At 36.1% G+C, this 19,619-nt stretch overlaps 1 protein-coding gene across 6 annotated transcripts in view; it reads right to left on the bottom strand.

Moving 5' to 3' along the window:
- Positions 1-19,619, bottom strand: part of ASH1L (ASH1 like histone lysine methyltransferase) — a 223,029-nt gene that overhangs the window by 11,141 nt on the left and 192,269 nt on the right. For all 6 annotated transcript variants that reach the window (XM_036922448.2, XM_036922447.2, XM_057495015.1 and 3 more), the window contains 5 exons: positions 4,844-4,952; positions 4,269-4,433; positions 4,013-4,107; positions 2,210-2,367; positions 1,389-1,541 (listed from right to left, as the gene is read on the bottom strand). In XM_036922448.2, coding sequence (XP_036778343.2) covers positions 1,389-1,541; positions 2,210-2,367; positions 4,013-4,107; positions 4,269-4,433; positions 4,844-4,952 — 680 coding nt within the window. The remainder of the gene's footprint in view (positions 1-1,388; positions 1,542-2,209; positions 2,368-4,012; positions 4,108-4,268; positions 4,434-4,843; positions 4,953-19,619) is intronic.

The raw sequence follows: 19,619 nt of genomic DNA, 5'->3' as shown, positions 1-19,619 counted from the left end.
TACAGCAAAAATCATCTCAAGCAAACCTGTTTTATAATTCTTGTTAATGACCCACAGTTAATATTACTCTGTTGGTTTGGATTCAATTAAATTCCAAACAATGAATAATTAAATACTGTAAATCTTTTCTGTAATCCGCTTTCTTCTCACGGTTACTTCATATTATGAAAACAGAATTCATGCTGTGGGGCTGCTAGCTTATTGCTACCTTCTAACTTACTGCAGAGAGAAAAAGCCTGTGCTTTCATGCCCAGAATGTACTGACCTACAGCTACTTCCACGGCAGTTCCACGTTAGATTAGATGGGGCTGCTTGGGAATGCAGCGCGATCTGCTGAGACTGTAAAGGGAATGGGCGCCAAAAAACCACAGATCTTCGTACAGGTTGGTGTCTCTCTATCTCCTTAGGTTAACAAAACTGCAAGAGGCCACTAAGATCTGAAGATCAATAGTAGACAAAGAAAGAACACCAAGTCCCTCAGAATTTAGGGAAAGAAAGGGAGACAACCCAAAGTTGATGGCAAAAAGCTACAATTATTTGTTAAAATTTCTTGATTTAAGTATTTCCAAATTTCCTAGCCAGAAAAGGTCATGTACATTACTGAACTACCTACCCCAAAATTAAAAACTCTCCTTCACTACCCTTACCCCACACTTACAGATGTCTTGGGAAAGGAAATGATCAGGGTAATGATGTTTGCATGAAGATGCTTTTAAAGTAATTTTCTTGCAACTTTATGTTCTTTTCCTTAATGTAGAGGTTAGGGCCTGTGAACCCTCCAAAATATATGCAAAATTATGTACACACATTTTTCTGGGGAAATAGTCCAACCACAGCTTTTATTAGATTTTCAAAGATATCTGTTAATCAAAATAGGTTATGGACCACTAATGTCCTATGTTAATTAAAACTTTTTCCTTAAATTGCTAATTTAGTACTTCATTCAGGAAAATTATATCCATGACAGAGATCTCCTTTTTTCTATCCTCTAACTAAAAATGATGTGATTTCTAAATACAGCACTTAACTGAGGTAAAGTTCTAATAAGTAAGGAAAACTGACATGTAAGATCTAGGGGTTAGATCCTATCAATAATTCCAGAAGACTACAATCTTCTATCAAACCTCAAATACCAAAATCAGTTCTTTAATGCTATACTCTGACAAAAGGAAGAACTAAGTAAACTTTTTAAATTCCTTATCTTAAATTGTCACTTGTTCTTTGCCTTGGATGTCTCAGGTAAAAGTAAGTGATATGATTAAAAAAAAAAAAATAGCTAAGGAGAATGAATTTGAAGTTTCTGCTGAATCTTCTCCCAGTTTTGGACCAAGAACACATGATGTTTTAATACAAAATTCCTGCAAGGAAGGAAGAAAGGATACAGTCACCTTTGTAAGAGATGATACCATCACAGATCTCTTTGAATATCTGGGCTAGGCGGGCTGTCCGAGCCACTTCAATGTTCTCCTCTGCAGCTGCCAACCGTCTCGTTCGAACAGATCGAGCTGTCTGCAGAGCGGAGAACTGGGTCATGAAGACGTCTGGAAGGATAAGTGAAAATTAGTCTCCAGAAAAAGAGGAGCTCTATGTGGCTTTCTCTTCCCCAGTGGATTTTGCCATTTGCTCTATTTTCCTTGAAGTGATTAGGTAAGATTAGTGGTCATGGAGTTCTTTCTCTCCTTCTAAAAGAAAAATCGGGAAACATTGGAGTTTACAAGAGAGACAAACACTACAAGTTAGAGGACCTTATCTTAGTGGTCAAATGCCATGCTGTATAGTAGCTGAAGTCTGGGCTTCAAAATGAGTCTGTCTGCCTCTGAATTCTGGCTTCACTATTTGAATTCAAGAGGAAAAAAAAGTCTTCAAATTAACATTGGTGTCATTTTCTCCTGCATTTGGCATCACTATCTACCCTGGAAGTTATTTTCCAGGTAGGAAGGAACACAACGGACCCACGGCCTATCTTATACCTAGTGCCTTTCAGGTTGTAGGCTGGTGGAAGGCGGTTTCTTCCTATTCCTAGGGTAGAGATAAGGAATTTGAAGAGCTGAGATGTGTATGTTATTGGTGATTGATGCTTATATGTTTGGATCTTAACTTTTTTTTGGTCCAGACTAAAAGGAACCTGTGAATAGACTGTTTGAAAGTAACTAAAATAATCATTTGAGACCATCTTATGGTATTACTTGGGATGTTTCCCAGGTCTTACCAGACTTGATGTTGCCATCATCTCGGCAGATGCCATTCCAGCGGGTATACAATGATGCTGAGTGGATGTTATCACTGGTATGCTTTACTTCTTCTTGTTTCTGCCGAATCTTCTCCCAGTTTCGGACCAAGAACACATGATGTTTTAATATGAAATTCCTGCAAAGAAGGAAGAAAGGAGTTCCTTTATTTATTCAATAAGCATTTACTACATGTCTACTCTATGTAAGCCACTGTTACGATATTATAAATGAAAACTTATTAGTGAATTCAGATCTTATAAAGAGAATTATATATGGGGAAACATTATTCAGTTTTGCATCTTGCCTTTTTTTTCACATAACAAATATTTCACTACATTTTTTACAAGTATCTGGCAAATACCACTTACAAGCTGCAAAAATCTTGGCAATTAAAAGAGCCTGATGCAAAGGCATAGTTTTATGGAGTATTTGCACAAATTCTTAAGGAAGTTGCCAAGATGAAGTATGGACTTAAGATCAGCTATGACAAGGAGAACTGGACTCACAGATAAAGGTAATGACAATTAAGATAGATATGCACTGGGCAAACTATGTTAGGTGCAATGTCCCCACATGGATCTCTAAACTTAAATGAGTTATGTAGACATGGGTAGAGCCTATATAGCTCTGATGACTCCATCATTTGATTCTCACCCTAGCATACACAATAGATGTGACACTTGAATAAGTCTCAAACTATGGGCCTCAGTAAATGGAAATTAGATTAATTTTATAGTTGCTGACTTTGGCTGCACATTAAAATCACCTGTGAAGTTTTATGAACTATTGGTGCCTGGGTTTCACTTCTGAAAATTCTAGTTTAGATGGTCTCTGGGGTATGGCCTGGGCATCAGGAGTCCCTAAATGCTCCCTATGGCTAATATGCAGCCAAAGCAGAGAACAACTAGATAAATCATCTCTGTTTTACTGAAGCTTAAAATTTCTGTGACTCAAAGTGAAATAGGATGAAAGGAACTAAAATTACAGTTAAGTTGTAAGTAAGGATGAACTTTCTAAGATACTGGAGTGTGTAGTCAAGAGAAAATATAGACTATGTCCCGAGACTATCTGAAAAATACACCAAACCTATTTATTTTGTTTACCTCTGAAATGGACAAATCTCACCTGAATATAGGGAGGAGCAAAAATGACCACTAAAGATCATTTTTATTGCTCTGCTAATGTATCAACAAAGTAGATATTCTTAAAGTTTTCTGTGCCATGGATTCCCTTGGCAGTCTGCTGAAGTCATATAACCCTTCTCTAAATAATGTTTTAAAAGTATTAAACTTTTAAGTAATTTCAACACATAGGATTAAAAGGAAGCAAATATACTGAAATACAGTTTTCAAAATATTTTTAAAAACACCAAAATTTTGATAGAGAAATAAACATTAATTTTAATACATAATAAGATCTAGTGATAGGTTTAACAACAATAGTAACTCCAAGGTAGAGATGAATGTGAATTATATTTTGAGGTATTTGTAACTCCTGTAACATGATATTAAATGTGAATATTGGTGACAGATAATGGAAACTATCAATACCACACACACACACACACACACATTTTGCCTACTGTCACATTTAAAGGAAATGCTAAATTTCAGTTACATAAATAAAGACACAATTTTTTCCCCCATCCAAGTTCACAATTCCAAATCCTTGTTAAAGACATCTTGTACAAAAGAAATGGCTTAACTATACAGATGCTTAATAATTATAAAGCTGACAAGCAAATCATATAAAGAGCTCAGGTAAGAAAACCTCTTTTTTACCTCTCTCGATTGGACATTGGCTTCATTTGTAATTGGGGGCTCAATCTTGTTGGAGTGTTGATGTTTTCACTGGGTTCCTCAGAGAGGTGGCCTCTCTGAAAAACAGATGGATCAGATTTGGGGGAAAAAATCAATCAGAAATCGCCTTGAATAATACTAAAACCACTCTAAAGATGCCACCCCTTGGTACTTCCCTTATTTCAGTAAGTGCATCTAAATGCAGCTGTTTGGGGATAGCCATGAGATTACTACTCACCCTTTTCTTCAGCTTGTGCTTAGACTTCCTCTTCTCTTTTGACCGCCCAGACTTTTTATGTGTGGCCATAGGCTGGCTGCTTTTGCTGCCGGTGAGTCCGTTCATGCGTTGACTCTTGCCTCCAATGATTCCTCGACATTTCTCAAAGCCACACTTACACAGTTGCTTTGAAGGGAAAAAGAATAATGTTTTTAGTCTGCAGTCTCATTTACAAGTTCAAAGAGGATAGCTGTGCACTGGGATACCCAACAGTAAGTTTGAATCAAGAAATTTTCATATAGAGGAAAATAACTGATTGCGAGTTAAAATACTGATGGTTTCCACTGGACAACTTCTTGACCAGAAAAGTTAAGAACTGACTAGAGATAAAAAAAACAACTGGGCTCTCTCTTTTTACTGAGTTCTTTGAGTATAACTGAGACCTATGTATCTTTGACAGGTGGAGCAAAGAGTGAAAAACTGTCTTCTCCAATGTACTTCTCAATGGCTACAAATCAGTAATGTTTACTGAAGTCCCATGCTATACAGAGCACTGTGACAAAGTTCAACCTTTCTCTTAGGTTTATTATTCTTACCTGTTTTTCAACATTAAAGGAATGAAAGTTGTAATCATAAGTAAGTTCAGTACCAGCTGGCATATCTTTAAGAGCATATAGTCCAATCCGGTATACTCCATTAACAGACCTACAGAGAAAGAAGCAGTTAAAGGCAGAGACTCTTAATATCATGCCTGAAAACTAAAAAAATTGGCACACTGATTTCATATTTGCCTTTGTTTCTGTATCCAATTACCAAGTTTCCCAGGCAATAGCTCTATCTTTAATCTCTCTCTGATTCTACCCAGTCTGTATAATACTCTGCCAAGACTAACAGTCCTAAGTCAGTTTTCTTGAAGGATGCTCTATGTTGTCAACTGGAATGGGCCGTAACTTTTCCTGCTTCCTATTCAAAGTCCCTCTAAAATATGGTTTTGGTCTACTTATTAAATAAACTTTCTACAAAATTATGTACAAAAATCTTCTAGTTCCTACTGATTTTCATTGTTCTCACCTGTACATGCCCCTTTTGTTCTGTTTTATGCAAGTTATTAATGATCCACATCATGCACTGTTCTGGATGCTTTATACAAGTAACAGAATTACAGCTAACATTTCTGAGTGCCTGTTTATACTGATTATAGTATTTTGTTGTACTAATTCGCCCAGCAACTACATAAAAAAGGTACTATTATTAGGTAGTATTGTAGCTCCCATTTTCTAAATGAGGAATCTGAGAGACAGAGAAGATAACTTACCCAAAGTCATACAGCTAATAACCGTGGGAATCAAGGCAGTCTGGCTTCAAAACCTTAACATTGTGCCATAACGTTAATGGGTTATCTCATTAATCCTCAGAACAACCCTATGACATAGGTACTATATTCCTATTTTATACATGATGTATTTGTGGCTTAGAGATACATGTGGTTCAGTCATACAGCAATGAAGCTGCGTTCAAAACCAGGGAATTAAAACCCAGGCTGTGTGGTTCCACAGCTTCTCTTCTCCTCCTTGCTGCGTCCCTGCCAATACGGAACACATCACATAGCCTGGCTACTACTCTATCACAAGGAAATTTCTCTGATAACTTCAGTTTTTAGTATTCTCTTTTTCTAAACTCAGAAAGCATTTCTAGTTTATACCATTGGTTGGCAAACTATGGCAGACAAACCTCCTGCCCCCGTCCTTATTAATTTTTATTGGCACATATCCACACCCCAATAGTTCACTGACCCCTGGTCTATACCATAACACTTCAAATTTGACTATATACTGTATTGTATAAAAAAATCTAGGGGGGTTAGAAGTTACATGGAGTAGAATATGGAAGCTTAAATGCATAGCAGGCTGAATTTTACATATCTACACATCTGTGTATCCACCCAGAAAGCTCTCTCCACCACTCACCATCCCCACAAAGGATTGATGGCCACTATTCTGATCTCTAGCATCATACATTAGTTTTGCCTGTTTGAACTTCAAATAAATGAAATCATACAAAATATACTACAGTATGTTCAATTATATGCCTAGCTTCTTTCACTCAATGTTACACTGTAACACAACTTATACACCTCTTCTACTATTGATAAATATTTGGATTGTTTGCAGTTATTAGCTATTAAAAAATTTCTGTGGACATTCTTGCATCTGACTCCTGAACATACATAATCAATTCTGTTGGGGATATACTTAGGAGTGGGGTGGCTGGGTTACTGGATGGTTTAACTTTGGTAGATACTGGCAACACTTTTTTAAAGTGGTTAGAACAATTTATACTTTCACTAGCATCTGAGAACATATATATTGTATTACACTCTTGCCAAAACTTTGAATTGTTATTCAATTGTAGTCATTTTGGAAGATATGCAGTGGTTTTTCCGTGTGGTTTAATTAACATGTTCTCTGATGACTAAAGATATTAAACCCCTATTCATATGTTTATTGACCATTTTATATTCTCTTTTGATGTGCCTGTTGTCTAGTTATTTTAAAAATTGGACTATCTTCTTATTAATTTATAGACTCTGAATTTTATTCAGAGGTAAGTTCTATGTGGTGAGATAAACACATTACAAATATCTTCTCCTGAATGTATGGCTTACTTTTACATTCTCTTAATGTTATCTTTTGATGAATAGAAATTGTTAAATGATTACCTTTCATAGTTAGTGCTATTTATGTCCTGTTTAAGGTATCTTTACTTATTCCAAGCCTGTGAAAATATTCTCCCGTTTCTTTCTAGGAACTTGTTTCAACTGTAGTATTTCGGTCTATGATCCATCTTAGATTGATTTGTGTGTGTAGACTGAGACAGGAACCAATGGACTCACCACCACTTATTAAAAATCCACCCTTTCCTCACTGATTTGCAGTGGAACCTTTGTCATAAGTCAGGTGACAGGATATTTATGGGTCTTTGCCTAGACTCATTATTCTATTTCATTTGCCTACACATACTCTTTTAATTAGTGTACCTCTATAGTAAGTTGAAATTTGGTAGTATTAAGTCCCCAAGTTTTGTTCAACATTTTTTTTGCTTTTTAGGTCCTTTGCAATTACATATGTTTTAGAATCAGTTTGTCAATTTCCATAAAAATTGCATTTTGATTGTATTTGAATTTATAGATCAGATTTGGTAAACACTGACATCTAAAAAATATTGAGATTTCCAATGCATAAATATGGCAAATTTCTACATTAATTTAGCTTGCTTTTCCCCCAGTGTTTGGTGGTTTTCAGTATACAGGTCCCACAAACTTTCATTTTATTCCTAGGTGATTCATGCTTAATAAAACTATTAAAAGTAGCTTTTAAATTTCACTTTACACTTGGTTGTTGGTAATAAATTGAAAATACTTACATATACTAGTTTTTATACACAGGCCTTGTTTTTAACAATCTTGCTAGCTTAAATTCACACTATATGAATTTTTATGTACATGTCAGTCAACTTAGTATCAGCTTAATTTTTTCATTTCTAATCTTAAATCCCTTCCTCCCTCACTTTCTTACTGCAATGATTCTTACATCCAGTACAAAGTGGAACAGAAGTGGTTGTTATAGTGGACATACTTACAGTTTAAAAAAAAAAGATTCTCTTTAGCAGATCAATTTCTCTTCTATTCTAGTTTATGAGTTTTTATTTTAAATAGTGTTGAATTTTGTCACATGCTTTTTCTATCCCTACTGATATATGATTTTTCTGTCTTTATTCCATTAATACTGGCCTATATTTCTTCTTTCTTTTAATCCTTTTTAGGTTTTGGATGAAGGTCACACTAGACTTACAGAGCAGAAGAGTTCATTTGAGATGGTAGCATAAGCAGTATTTCTTCTTTAGGAACACAGAAGGACTACCAGTGAAGACATCTATACCTGGAGTTTCTTTTGTCATGAAAATTTTAATTACAGATTCAGCTTCTTTGCTAGACATTCAGATTTTCTATCACTTCTTGTGTCATTTTTGGAAAGCTGTTTTTCAAGGAATTTGTTCACTTCATTTAACTTTTCAAATATAATAAATTTGTTCAGGAAAATGGACAAGCAAAATGTGGTGAATTCATACAAAGAAACATTAATCCACAATAAAAATCAACACAAAACTGATGTACTCGACAACATGGATAAACTGCAAAAACATTATGCTAAGTTAAAGAAGCCAGACATAAGTTCTACAATAGGTAAAACTAATCTAGATGACAGAAATCACATCACTGCTTGCCTTCAAGGTGGGGAGATTGTGAAGAGGCAGAAAGGAACTTTCCAAAATGATGGAAATGTTTTATATTTTAACAGTGGTGTGCTTTATATGGATGTATACATTTGTAAAAATGGATGGAAATTTACACATTAAGATGTTTGTCTCTGTCTCTGTAGGTAATAACTAAATTACAAAAAACTACAAAATTAGGAAGTTGTTTATGCTATCCTATTACCTTTTATTTAAATTATGTTAAAAAGTACGTAACAAAGTTTACCATCTTAACTGTTTTAAAGTGTACAGTTCAGTGGTATTAAGTAGATCCACATCATAGTATAGCCATCCCCACCACCCATCCCCACACTCTTTTCCTCTTATAAATCTGAAACTTATTAAAACTTAATTCCCTAGGCCCTGCCCTCAAAACACCTGACAACCACCATTATGCTCTGACTATTCTATGTACCTCATATAAGTGGAATCATACAGTATTTGTATTTCTGTGACTGGCTAATTTCACTTAGCAAAATGCCCTCAAGGTCCATCCACATGGTAGCATATTGAAAAGTTTTCTTCTTTTTAAAGACTGAATAATAACAATTCAGTCTTCTATATATATTGTATGTACATACCACATCTTCCTTATCCATTCATCTATTGATGGACACCTGGGTTGTTTCCACATTTTAGCTATTATGAATAACAATGCTATGAATATGGGGAGCACTTGTCAAATATCATTTAATTGTAATAAGTGAATTCATTTCAAGGATATTTGTTCTATTCCATGGGTCTATGTATGTCCTGCCTTTGGCCAACAACGTTTTGGTAGCTTTGTAGTAAGTTTTAAAATTAGCAAGTGTGAGTTCTCCAGGTTTGTTCTTTATAAACACTGCTTTGGCTATTTGGGACCTTTGAGATGCCAAATGAATTTTAGGATAGGCTTTTCTATTTCTGCAACAAACTGTCATTGGGATTTTGAGAGGGATTACATTGTCTGCAGCTCGATTTCGTTAATGTTGGTATTTTAACAATATTAAGTCTTTCAATCTGTGAACATGATGTTTCCATTAATTTATGCTGTCTTTCATTTCTTTCAGCAATATTCAATAGTTTTCACTGTATAATTCTTTCACCTCATTGGTTAATTCCTAAGTATTTTATCCTTTTTGGTGCTACCGTAAATGGAACTTTTTTGTGATTTCCTCTTCAGAATATTCAGATTATGTATAGAAATGAAATAATTTTTGTATGTTGATTTTGTACCATCCTACTTTGAATTTATTTGAGATCTTAGTGCTTATTTGTGGACTTTGTAGTACGTTCTACATATATGATCCTATCATATGCAGAAAGAGATAATTTTAATTCTTTCTTTCCAATGTAGATGCTTTTTTTTATGGTTTTCTTGTCCAACTGCTCTGGTTAGAACTTCTAATATTATGCTGAATAGAAATGGTGAAAAGTGGAAATCCTTGTTTTGTTCCTGATCTTTTTTTAAATAAGGTATTATTATTATTATTTTACAGACTGGAGGTGATTTTAATAGAATAACTTCAATAACATAATTGGGCTGTAAAACAACACAATGTGCTCTAAAATAATTTTTCTATAGAGTTAAATAAATTTTATCTGTAAGTCCTGTGACAACATGTTCATATTTTATTAAGGTATCATTGATACACTCTTATGAAGGTTTCACAAGAAAAACAATGTGGTTATTACATTCACCCTTATTATCAAGGCCCCCACAATACCCCATTGCAGTCACTATCCATCAGTGTAGAAAGATGCCACAAAGTCCCTATTTGTCTTCTCTGAGCTACACTGTCTTCCCCGTGACCCCATGCACACCATGTGCACCAATCATGATTCCCCACAATCCCCTTCTCCCTCCCTCCCCACACGCCCTCCCCTGCCCCTCCCCTTTGGTAACCACTAGTCTCTTCTTAGAGTCTGTGAGTCTGCTGCTATTTGGTTCCTTCAGTTTTGTTTCATTGTTATACTCCATAAATGAGGGAAATCACTTGTTATTTGTCTTTCTCTGTCTGACTTATTTCACCGAGCATAATACCCTCTAGCTCCATCCATGTTGTTGTAAATGGGAGGATTTGCTTCTTTCTTATGGCTGAATAGCATTCCATTGTGTATATGTACCACCTCTGCTTTATCCATTCATCTATTGATGGACTCTTTTCATGTGCCTGTTGGCCATCTGAATTTCTTCTTTGGAGAAGTGTCTGTTCATATGCTCCGCCCATTCCTTAATAGGGTTATTTGCTTTTTGGGTGTTGAGGCATGTGAGTTCTTTATATATTTTGGATGTTAATCCCTTCACAGATATGATTCACAAATATATTCTCCCCTACTGTAGGATGCTTTTTTGTTCTGCTGATTGTGTCCTTTGCTATATAGCTTGATGTACTCCCATTTGTTCATTTTTCATTTTGTCTCCCTTGCCTGAGAAGATGCATTCAGGAAGAAGTTGCTCATGTTTATATTCGAAAGATTTTTGTCTATGTTTTCTTCTAAGAGTTTTATTGTTTCATGACTTACATTCACGTCTTTGATCCATTTTGAGTTTATTTTTGTGTAGGGGGTTAGATAATAATGTAGTTTAATTCTCTTGCATGTAGCTGTCCAGTTGTGCCAACACTAGCTGTTGAAGAGGCTGTCATTCCCCCATTGTATACCCATCACTACTTTATCATATGTTAATTGACCATATATGCTTGGGTTTGTACCTGGGCTCTCTAGTCTGTTCCATTTGTCTATGGGTCTGTTCTTGTGTCAGTATCAAATTGACAATTACTGTAGCTTTGTAGTAGAGCTTGAAGTCAGGGAGTGTAATCCCCCCACTTTATTCTTCCTTTCTCAGGATTGCTTTGGCTATTTGGGGTCTTTTGTGGTTCCATATGAATTTTAGAAATATTTGCTCTAGTTCGTTGAAGTATTTCTAGTTCTGTTGGTATTTTGATAGGCATTGCATTGAATCTGTAGATTGCTTTAGGCAGGATGATCATTTTGACAATATTAATTCTTCCTATCCATGAGTATGGGATGTGTTCCCATTTACTGGTATCTTCTTTAATTTCTCTCCAGTGTCTTGTAGTTTTCAGGGTATAGGTCTTTCACTTCCTTGGTTAGGTTTATTTCTAGGTATTTTATTCTTTTTGATGCAATTGCAAATGGAATTGTTTTCCTGATTTCTCTTTTTGCTAGTTCGTCATTAGTGTATAGGAAAGCAACAGATTTCTGTGTATTAATTTTGTATCCTACAACTTTGCTGAATGCAGATATAAGATCAAGTAGTTTTGGAGTGACTTCTTTAGGGTTTTTTATGTACAATATCATGTCATCTGCAAACAGGGACAGTTTAACTTTTTCCTTGCCAATCTAGATGTCTTTTATTTCTTTGTGTTGATTGCCGTGGCTAGGACCTCCAGAACTACGCTGAATAAAAGTGGGGAGAGTGGGCATTCTTGTCTTGTTCCTGATCTTAAAGGAAAAGCTTTCAGCTTCTTGCTGTTAAGTATGATGTTGGCTGTGGGTTTGTTATATATGGCCCTTATTATGTTGAGGTACTTGACCTCTATACCCATTTTGTTGAATGTTTTTTCAGCATCTATGGAGATGATCATGTGGTTTTTGTCCTTCTTTTTGTTGATGTGGTGGATGATGATGATGAATTTTCAAATGTTGTACCATTCATGCATGCCTGGAATAAATCCTACTTGACCATGATGGATAATCTTTTTGATGTATTTTTGAATTTGGTTTGCTAACATCTTGTTGAGTATTTTTGCATCTATGTTTACCAGGGATATTGGTCTGTAATTTTCTTTTTTTTGTGGTGTCTTTGCCTGGTTTTGGTATTAGAGTGATGTTGGCCTCATAGAATGAGTTTGGGAGTATTCCCTCCTCTTCTACTTTTTAGAAAACTGTAAGGAGGATGGGTATTAGGTTTTCACTAAATGTTTGATAAAATTCAGCAGTGAAACCATCAGGTTCAGGTATTTTCTTCTTTGGTAGTTTTTTTTTTTTTGGTGTAAAAAATATAATTATTTTAATGGTCTTTTTATAATACAAATAGCATGTACTTATTGTGGTAAGATTGGAAAATACAGAAAGAAAAAAGATTATAAAGTATAGTTAACTAATTCCATGATTTGAAGATAATCATGGTTTACATTCAGGAGTATTTCCTTGTTCTTAAAATGTTCATGCGTTTTCGGAGAAGACAAGTAATGACTCTCACTACACCTGATGGACAGTGACTGCAATAGTGTGGGTGGGGGGACCTGATAATATGGGTGAATGTAGTTACCACAATGTTGCTCATGTGAAACCTTCATAAGATTATATATCAATGATACCTCAAGCATTAAAAAAAAATTCTATCCAAGTTCAAGCTATTACATGTTCATTATGAGTAAAAAAAAAAAGTTTATGTATTTTGTTTTACCTCAGGTGCATAGGATTGGGTTGGTCATAAATTTGCTCATAATTTTTCCTCTTCTACTTAACTATATATTTATTTATAGGTTATTTTTATTAAGGCATAAACTCCTGTGGCTCACCTCCTAACATGAAAACTAGACCATTGCTGATAACATACCTATCTCTGTGTTCTCATTTCCTCTGGCCCTAACTCCCGCAGTCCTGGTGACCGTCACCCTGACCTCTTTGTTCATAATTTTTCCTGCTTCCTTTTGATTGCATATTTGTATTCAAGTTGTTTTTGCCTTATAAAGTTATTACTGTAAGCTATATATTGCTAAGATTCACTCGTATTTTTCTAAGAGGCTGCAATTCATTTATTTTTAATACTATTCTGTTGTGACTTTACCAGTTTATTTATCCACTCTCCTGTCAATGGGCACTTCAGTTGTTTCCAGGCTTTTCCTGGAGACAGCGCTCTGAGGATCATTCTTCTACATATCTTCAGGTACATGTATAGGAGTACATCTTAGACACACACCTAAAAGTGGAATTGCTGGGTCACAGTATGAAATGATGAGTTTATAAATAAGGCCATACTGTTTTTCAAAGAACAATTTACCTTTATATGAAAAAAGATAAATAGAAACAAAGTTAAGATTAAACATCTTAAAATAATACTCATGGCTTCATTTGTGTTGTTATTTGGATGTGGCATGACTTAGTTTACATATTCTCTGCCTAGTTAAATTCTGTACTTCAAGTTCCAGCTTAAGATCACTTCCCTGGTATAGCCTTTTCCACTTAACCTACTCCACAATACTTCTCAGTAAATGCATGAACTACACAATCTCATCATCTCATCACTTTTACAGTCTTAGGTAGTTTTTTGATTACCAATTCAATTTCTTTGCTGGTAATCGGTCTATTCAGATTTTCTGTTTCTTTCTGAGTCTGCCTTGGAAGGTTGTATTTTTCTAGAAAGTTGCCCATTTCTTATAGGTCATCCAGTTTGTTAGCATATAATTTTTCATAGTATTCTCTAATAATTCTTTGTATTTCTGTGGTGTCTGTAGTGATTTTTCCTTTCTCATTTCTGATTCTGTTTATGTGCATAGACTCTCTTTTTTCTTGAAAAGTCTGGCTAGGAATTTATTTTATTTTCTCGAAGAACCAGCTTCTGCTTTCTTTGATTCTTTCTGTTGTTTTATTCTTCTCAAATTTATTTATTTCTGGTTTAATCTTTATTATGTCCCTCCTTCTATGGACTTTGGGCCTCATTTGTTCTTCTTTTTCTAGTTTTGTTAATTTTGAGTTTAGACTGTTCATATGGGATTGTTCTTTCCTGAGGTAGGCCTGTATTGCAATATACTTCCCTCTTAGCATGGCCTTTGCTGCATCCCCCAGATTTTTGCAGTGTTGAATTATTGGTGTCATTTGTCTCCATATATTGCTTAATCTTTGTTTTTATTTGGTCACTGATCCACTGATTATTTAGGAGCATGTTATTAAGCCTCCATGTGTTTGTGGGCTTTTTCGTTTTGTGTATTTATTTCTAGTTTCATATCTTTGTGGTCTGTGAACCTGGTTGGTACAGTTTCAATCTTTTTGAATTTACTGAGGCTCTTTCTGTGGCCTAGTATATGATCTATTCTTGAAAATGGTCCATGTGCACTTGAGAAGAATGTGTATACTGTTGTTTTTGGATTGAGTGTTCTGTAGATGTCCATTAGGTCCATCTGTTCTAATACGTTGTTCAGAGCCTCTGTCTCTTTACTTATTTTTTGTCTGGTTGATCTGTCCTTTGGAGTGAGGGGTGTGTTGAAGTCTCCTAAAATGAATGCATTACATTCTATTTCCCCCTTTAATTCTGTTAGTATTTGTTTCACATATGCAGGTGATCCTGTGTTGGGTGCATAGATATTTATAATGGTCATATCCTTTTGTTGGACTGACCCCTTTTATCATTATATAATGTCCTTCTTTGTCTTGTTATTTTCTTTGTTTTGAAATCTATTTTGTCTGATACAAGTACTGCAATTCCTGCTTTTTTCTCTGTATTAGTTGCATGAAATATCTTTTCCCATCCCTTTACTTTCAGTCTGTGTATGTCTTTGGGTTTGAAGTGAATCTCTTGCAGGCAGCATATACACGTGTCTTGTTTATTTATCCATTAAGTGACCCTATGTCTTTTGATTGGAGCATTCAGTCCATTTAATTTTAGGGTGATTATCGATAGGTATGTACTTACTGCCACTGTAGGCTTTAGATTATGGTTATCAGAGGTTCAAGGGTAATTTCCTTACTATCTAACAGTCTAATTTAACTAATTTAGTATGCTATTACAAAGACAACCTAAAGGTTCTTTTTTTTCCTCCTCCATTCTTTATATATTAGATGTCATATTCTCATATTCTGTACTCTTTGTCTATCCCTTGATTGACTTTGGGTGTTATTGATCTGATTATGCATCTGCTTTGTAATTAATTGTTTTACTTTCTTTACTGTGGTTTTATTTCCCCTGGTGATAGCAATTTAGCCTTAGGAACAGTTCCATCTATAGAAGTCCTTCCAAAATACACTATAGAGGTGGTTGGTGGGAGGTAAATTCTCTCAGCTTTTGCTTATCTGAAAATTGTTTAATCCCTTCTTCAAATTGAAATGGTAATCTTGCCAGGTAGAGTATTCTTGGTTTGAGGCCCTTTTGTTTCATTGCAGTAAATATACCATGCCACTCCCTTCTGGCCCGTAAGGTTTCTGTTGAGAAGTCTGTTGATAGCCTGATGGGTTTTCCTTTGTATGTGATCTTTTTTTCTCTCTCTAGCTGCTTTTAAAAGTCTGTCCTTACCCTTGATCTTTGTCATTTTAATTATTATATGTCTTGGTGTTGTCTTCCTTGGGTCCCTTGTGTTAGGAGATCTGTGCACCTCCATGGCCTGAGAGACTATCTCCTTCCCCACACTGGGGAAGTTTTCAGCAATTACCTCCTCAAAGACACTTTCTATCCCTTTTTCTCTCACTTCTTCTTCTGGTATCCCTATAATGCAAATATTGTTCCACTTGGATTGGTCACAGTTCTCTCAATGTTCTTTCATTCCTAGAGATTCTTTTTCTCTCTGTGCCTCAGCTTCTTTATATTCCTCTTCTCTAATTTCTATTTCATTTACTGTCTCATCTGCTACATCTAATCTGCTTTTAAGTCCCTCCATTGTATGTTTCTTTTCAGATACAGAACTTCTTAATGATATAATCTCCATCCTAAACTCGTTCCTGAGTTCTTGAATATTTTTCTGTACCTCCATGAGCGTGTTTATGATTTTTATTTTGAACTCTGTCAGGAAGATTGGTGAGTTCAGTTTCACTTGGCCCTTTTCTGGTGTTTGTGAGATTTTGGTTTGAACCAGGTTCATTTGATGTTTCATATTTGAATGTGGCACCCCGTAGTGCCCAGAAGCTCTAGTCTCTGGAGGTGCTCAACACTTGGAGTGATGTTGGGGGTTGCAGGGGAGCAGCGCTGGTGCCTGGGGGGAGGAAAGAGCTATTTTCTTCTTCCCAGCTGCAATGCCTGTCTCCAGTGTCAGAACCAGTGTGCTGAGCACAGAGGTGTAAGCCTCTGTGCTTTGTGTTTGTAGCTGCCATAGGTGGGGCCTCCCACTGGCTGGCCTGATGCCAGGGTATGGACTGCTGGTTTGTGAGACAGTACTGGCAGGCCTCGGAGCTGAGCAGCCAGCCAGGGTGATGGAGAGCCTGAAGCTCCTGAAAGTTTCCAACATGCTGGGCAGAGCACACCCAGACAACCTTGTCCATCTATCCCTTCTTCTGAGCAGCAAGCTCTGTTCAATCCCCGCCCCTTCAGCAGCCCTCTCGCTGCTAGGAAGTCTCTCAGACCACCTGCCTTTCCTTTGTCCTGCAGCAGCCAGATGTGGATCCCTGTCCTCCACAAATGGCTGGAACCTCAGTCTCTCCAAGTATTCCACCTGTCTCAGCCTTTCCAACCCCACTAATCTCCAGAGCACCATGCGATGTAGGTTTGTGCTCCCAAAGCAGATCTCCAGGGCTCGGTGTTCAGCAGTCCTAGGCTTCCACCCCCTCCTTGCTCCATTTCTCTTCCTCCCACCATTGAGCTGGGGTGGGGGAAGGGCTTAGGTCCCACTGGATCAAGGCTTTGGTATGTTACCCTGTTTTGTGAGGTCTGCTGTGTTCTCCATGTGTATGCAGTCTGGCAGAGCCTTCTTTCCTATTGCTCTTTTTTTTAAAAAAATAGTGATTTATTATTTTTATCTTGGTACCATGAATATAAAGTCACATGAGCAATACTGTAGTTACTAGATTCCCCCCATTAACAAGTCCCCACCACACACCCCATTACAGTCACTGTCAATTAGTGTAGTAAGATGCTATAGACTTACATTCATGCTTACATAGATGACTTCATTCAGGTCTTTGATCCATTTTGAGTTTACTTTTGTGTATGGGGTTAGACAATAATTCTCCTGTTGCTCTTTTAAAACTAGTTGTATTAACTATACTTTTGTATCATATGTGGCTTGGGAGGAGTTCTATGTCTCACCACTCACCGCCATCTTTAATCTCCTATCTTTGTTCTTGATCTTAAAGGAAAAGTTTTTGGTCTTTCACAATTGAGAGTTACAATTGCTATGGGTTTTCATACATGGCTTTTATAGCAGTCCCCCTATTATCTGTGGGGGAAATGTTCCAAGACCCCCAGTGGATTCCTGAAACGAGATAGCACCAAACCCTATATATACTGTTTTATCCTATACATACTATTCTATGATAAAGTTTGATTTATAAATTAGGCACTAAGAGATTAATAACAATAATAGAAGTATAACAATGTAAGTTATGTGAATGTGGTCTCTCAAAATATTGTACAGTTCTGAACCTTCTTGTGATGATGTGAGATGATAAAATGCCTATGTAATGATATAAATGAGGTGAGGATGTAGGCATTGGAATGGACCATTATGCTACTTTGACCTTATGACCATACATCAGGAGGAGGATAATCTGCTTCCAGACTAAGGCTGAGAACAGGTTAGTGAAACCATGGATAAGTGGCCTACTGTATTATGTTAAGGTGGTTTCCTTCTATTCCTATTTTGCTGAGTGCTTTTATCATGAAAGGGTGTTAAGTTTTGTCAAATGCTTTTTCTGCATTGAGATGGTCGTTGTTTCTTTTCCCCCTCATTTTGTTGAGTGGTATATTGATCAATTTTTTAAATTAAAGTATCATTGATATACAACCTTATAGTGGTTTCAAATGTAAAACACAATGGTTCAACAATTACCCATATTAAATCTGCACCCCATCTAGTACAGTTATTATCTATCAATGTAGCAAGGTGTTATAAAATCATTGCCTATATTCTCCATGCTGTACTGTCCCTGTAACCAACTTATATTGTGACTGCAAATTATTATGCCCCTTCACCCCCTCCCTGCCCACCTGCCCCAACCCCTCTCCCTTAATAACCACTTCTCAGTATCTTTGAGTCTACCACCGTTTTGCTTTGTTTTTATATTCCATAAGTGAAACCATATGATATTTGTCTTTCTCCACCTGGCTTATTTCACTGAGCGTTAATACCCTCTAGATTCACCCATGTTGTTGCAAATGGCAGGATTTCTTTTCTTTTTATGCCTAATATTCCATTGTGTATATGTATCACATCTTCTTTATCCATTGATCTATTGATGGACACTCAGGTTGCTTCCACATCTTGGCTATTGCAAAAAGTGTGGCAATAAACATAGGGGTGCATATTGAATCAGGGATTTTGTTTTCTTTGGGTAAATTCCTAGAAGTGGAATAACTAGAGTGAATGGTATTTCTATTTTTAGTTTTTTGAGGAACTTCCATACTGCTTTCCATAGCAGTTGCACCAATTGACATTCCCACCAACAGTTTAGGAGGGTTCCCATTTCTCCACATACTTGCCAACATTTGTTATTTCTTGTCTTTTGGACACTGGATAGAAGCCATTCTAACTGGTGTGAGGTGCTATCTCATTGTGGTTTTGACTTGCATTTCCCTGACGATTAGCAATGTAGAGCATCTTTTCATGTGCCTGTCAGCCATTTGTCTTTCTCTTCTTTGGAGAAATGTCTGTTCAGGTCCTCCTCCCATTTTTTAATTGGGTTATTTGTTTTTTGGGTGTTGAGGCGTATGAGTTCTTTATATATTTTGGATGTTAACACCTTATCAGATAAGTTGTTTACGAATATATTCTCCTACACTGTAGGATGCCTTTTCGTCCAACTGATGGTGTTCTTTGTTCTACAGAATCTTTTTTGGTTTGATGTAGTCCCATTTGTTCATTTTTATTTTGTTTCCCTTGCCTACGGAGATATGTCCAGGAAAAAAGTTGCTCAAACTAATGTTCAAGAGATTTCTGCCTGTTTTCTTCTAAGAGTTTTATGGTTTCATGACTTACATTCAGGTCTTTGATTCATTTTGAGTTTACTTTTGCATATGTATAATCCAGTTTTATTCTTTCATGTAGCTGTCCAACTTTCCCAACATCAGTTGTTGAAGGGGCTGAATTTTGTATTTAATTTTAATAGAAATACAGCTGATATACAATGTTACACTGGTTTCAGGTGTATAACAGTGGTTCAATAATTTTATGTTACTAAATGCTCACC

The sequence above is a fragment of the Manis pentadactyla genome, chromosome 19 (genome assembly GCF_030020395.1).
Source record: "Manis pentadactyla isolate mManPen7 chromosome 19, mManPen7.hap1, whole genome shotgun sequence".
NCBI classification, from domain to species: domain Eukaryota; kingdom Metazoa; phylum Chordata; class Mammalia; order Pholidota; family Manidae; genus Manis; species Manis pentadactyla.
Note: the sequence above shows the minus strand (reverse complement) of the source record. Positions and strands in the feature narration are given on the sequence as shown.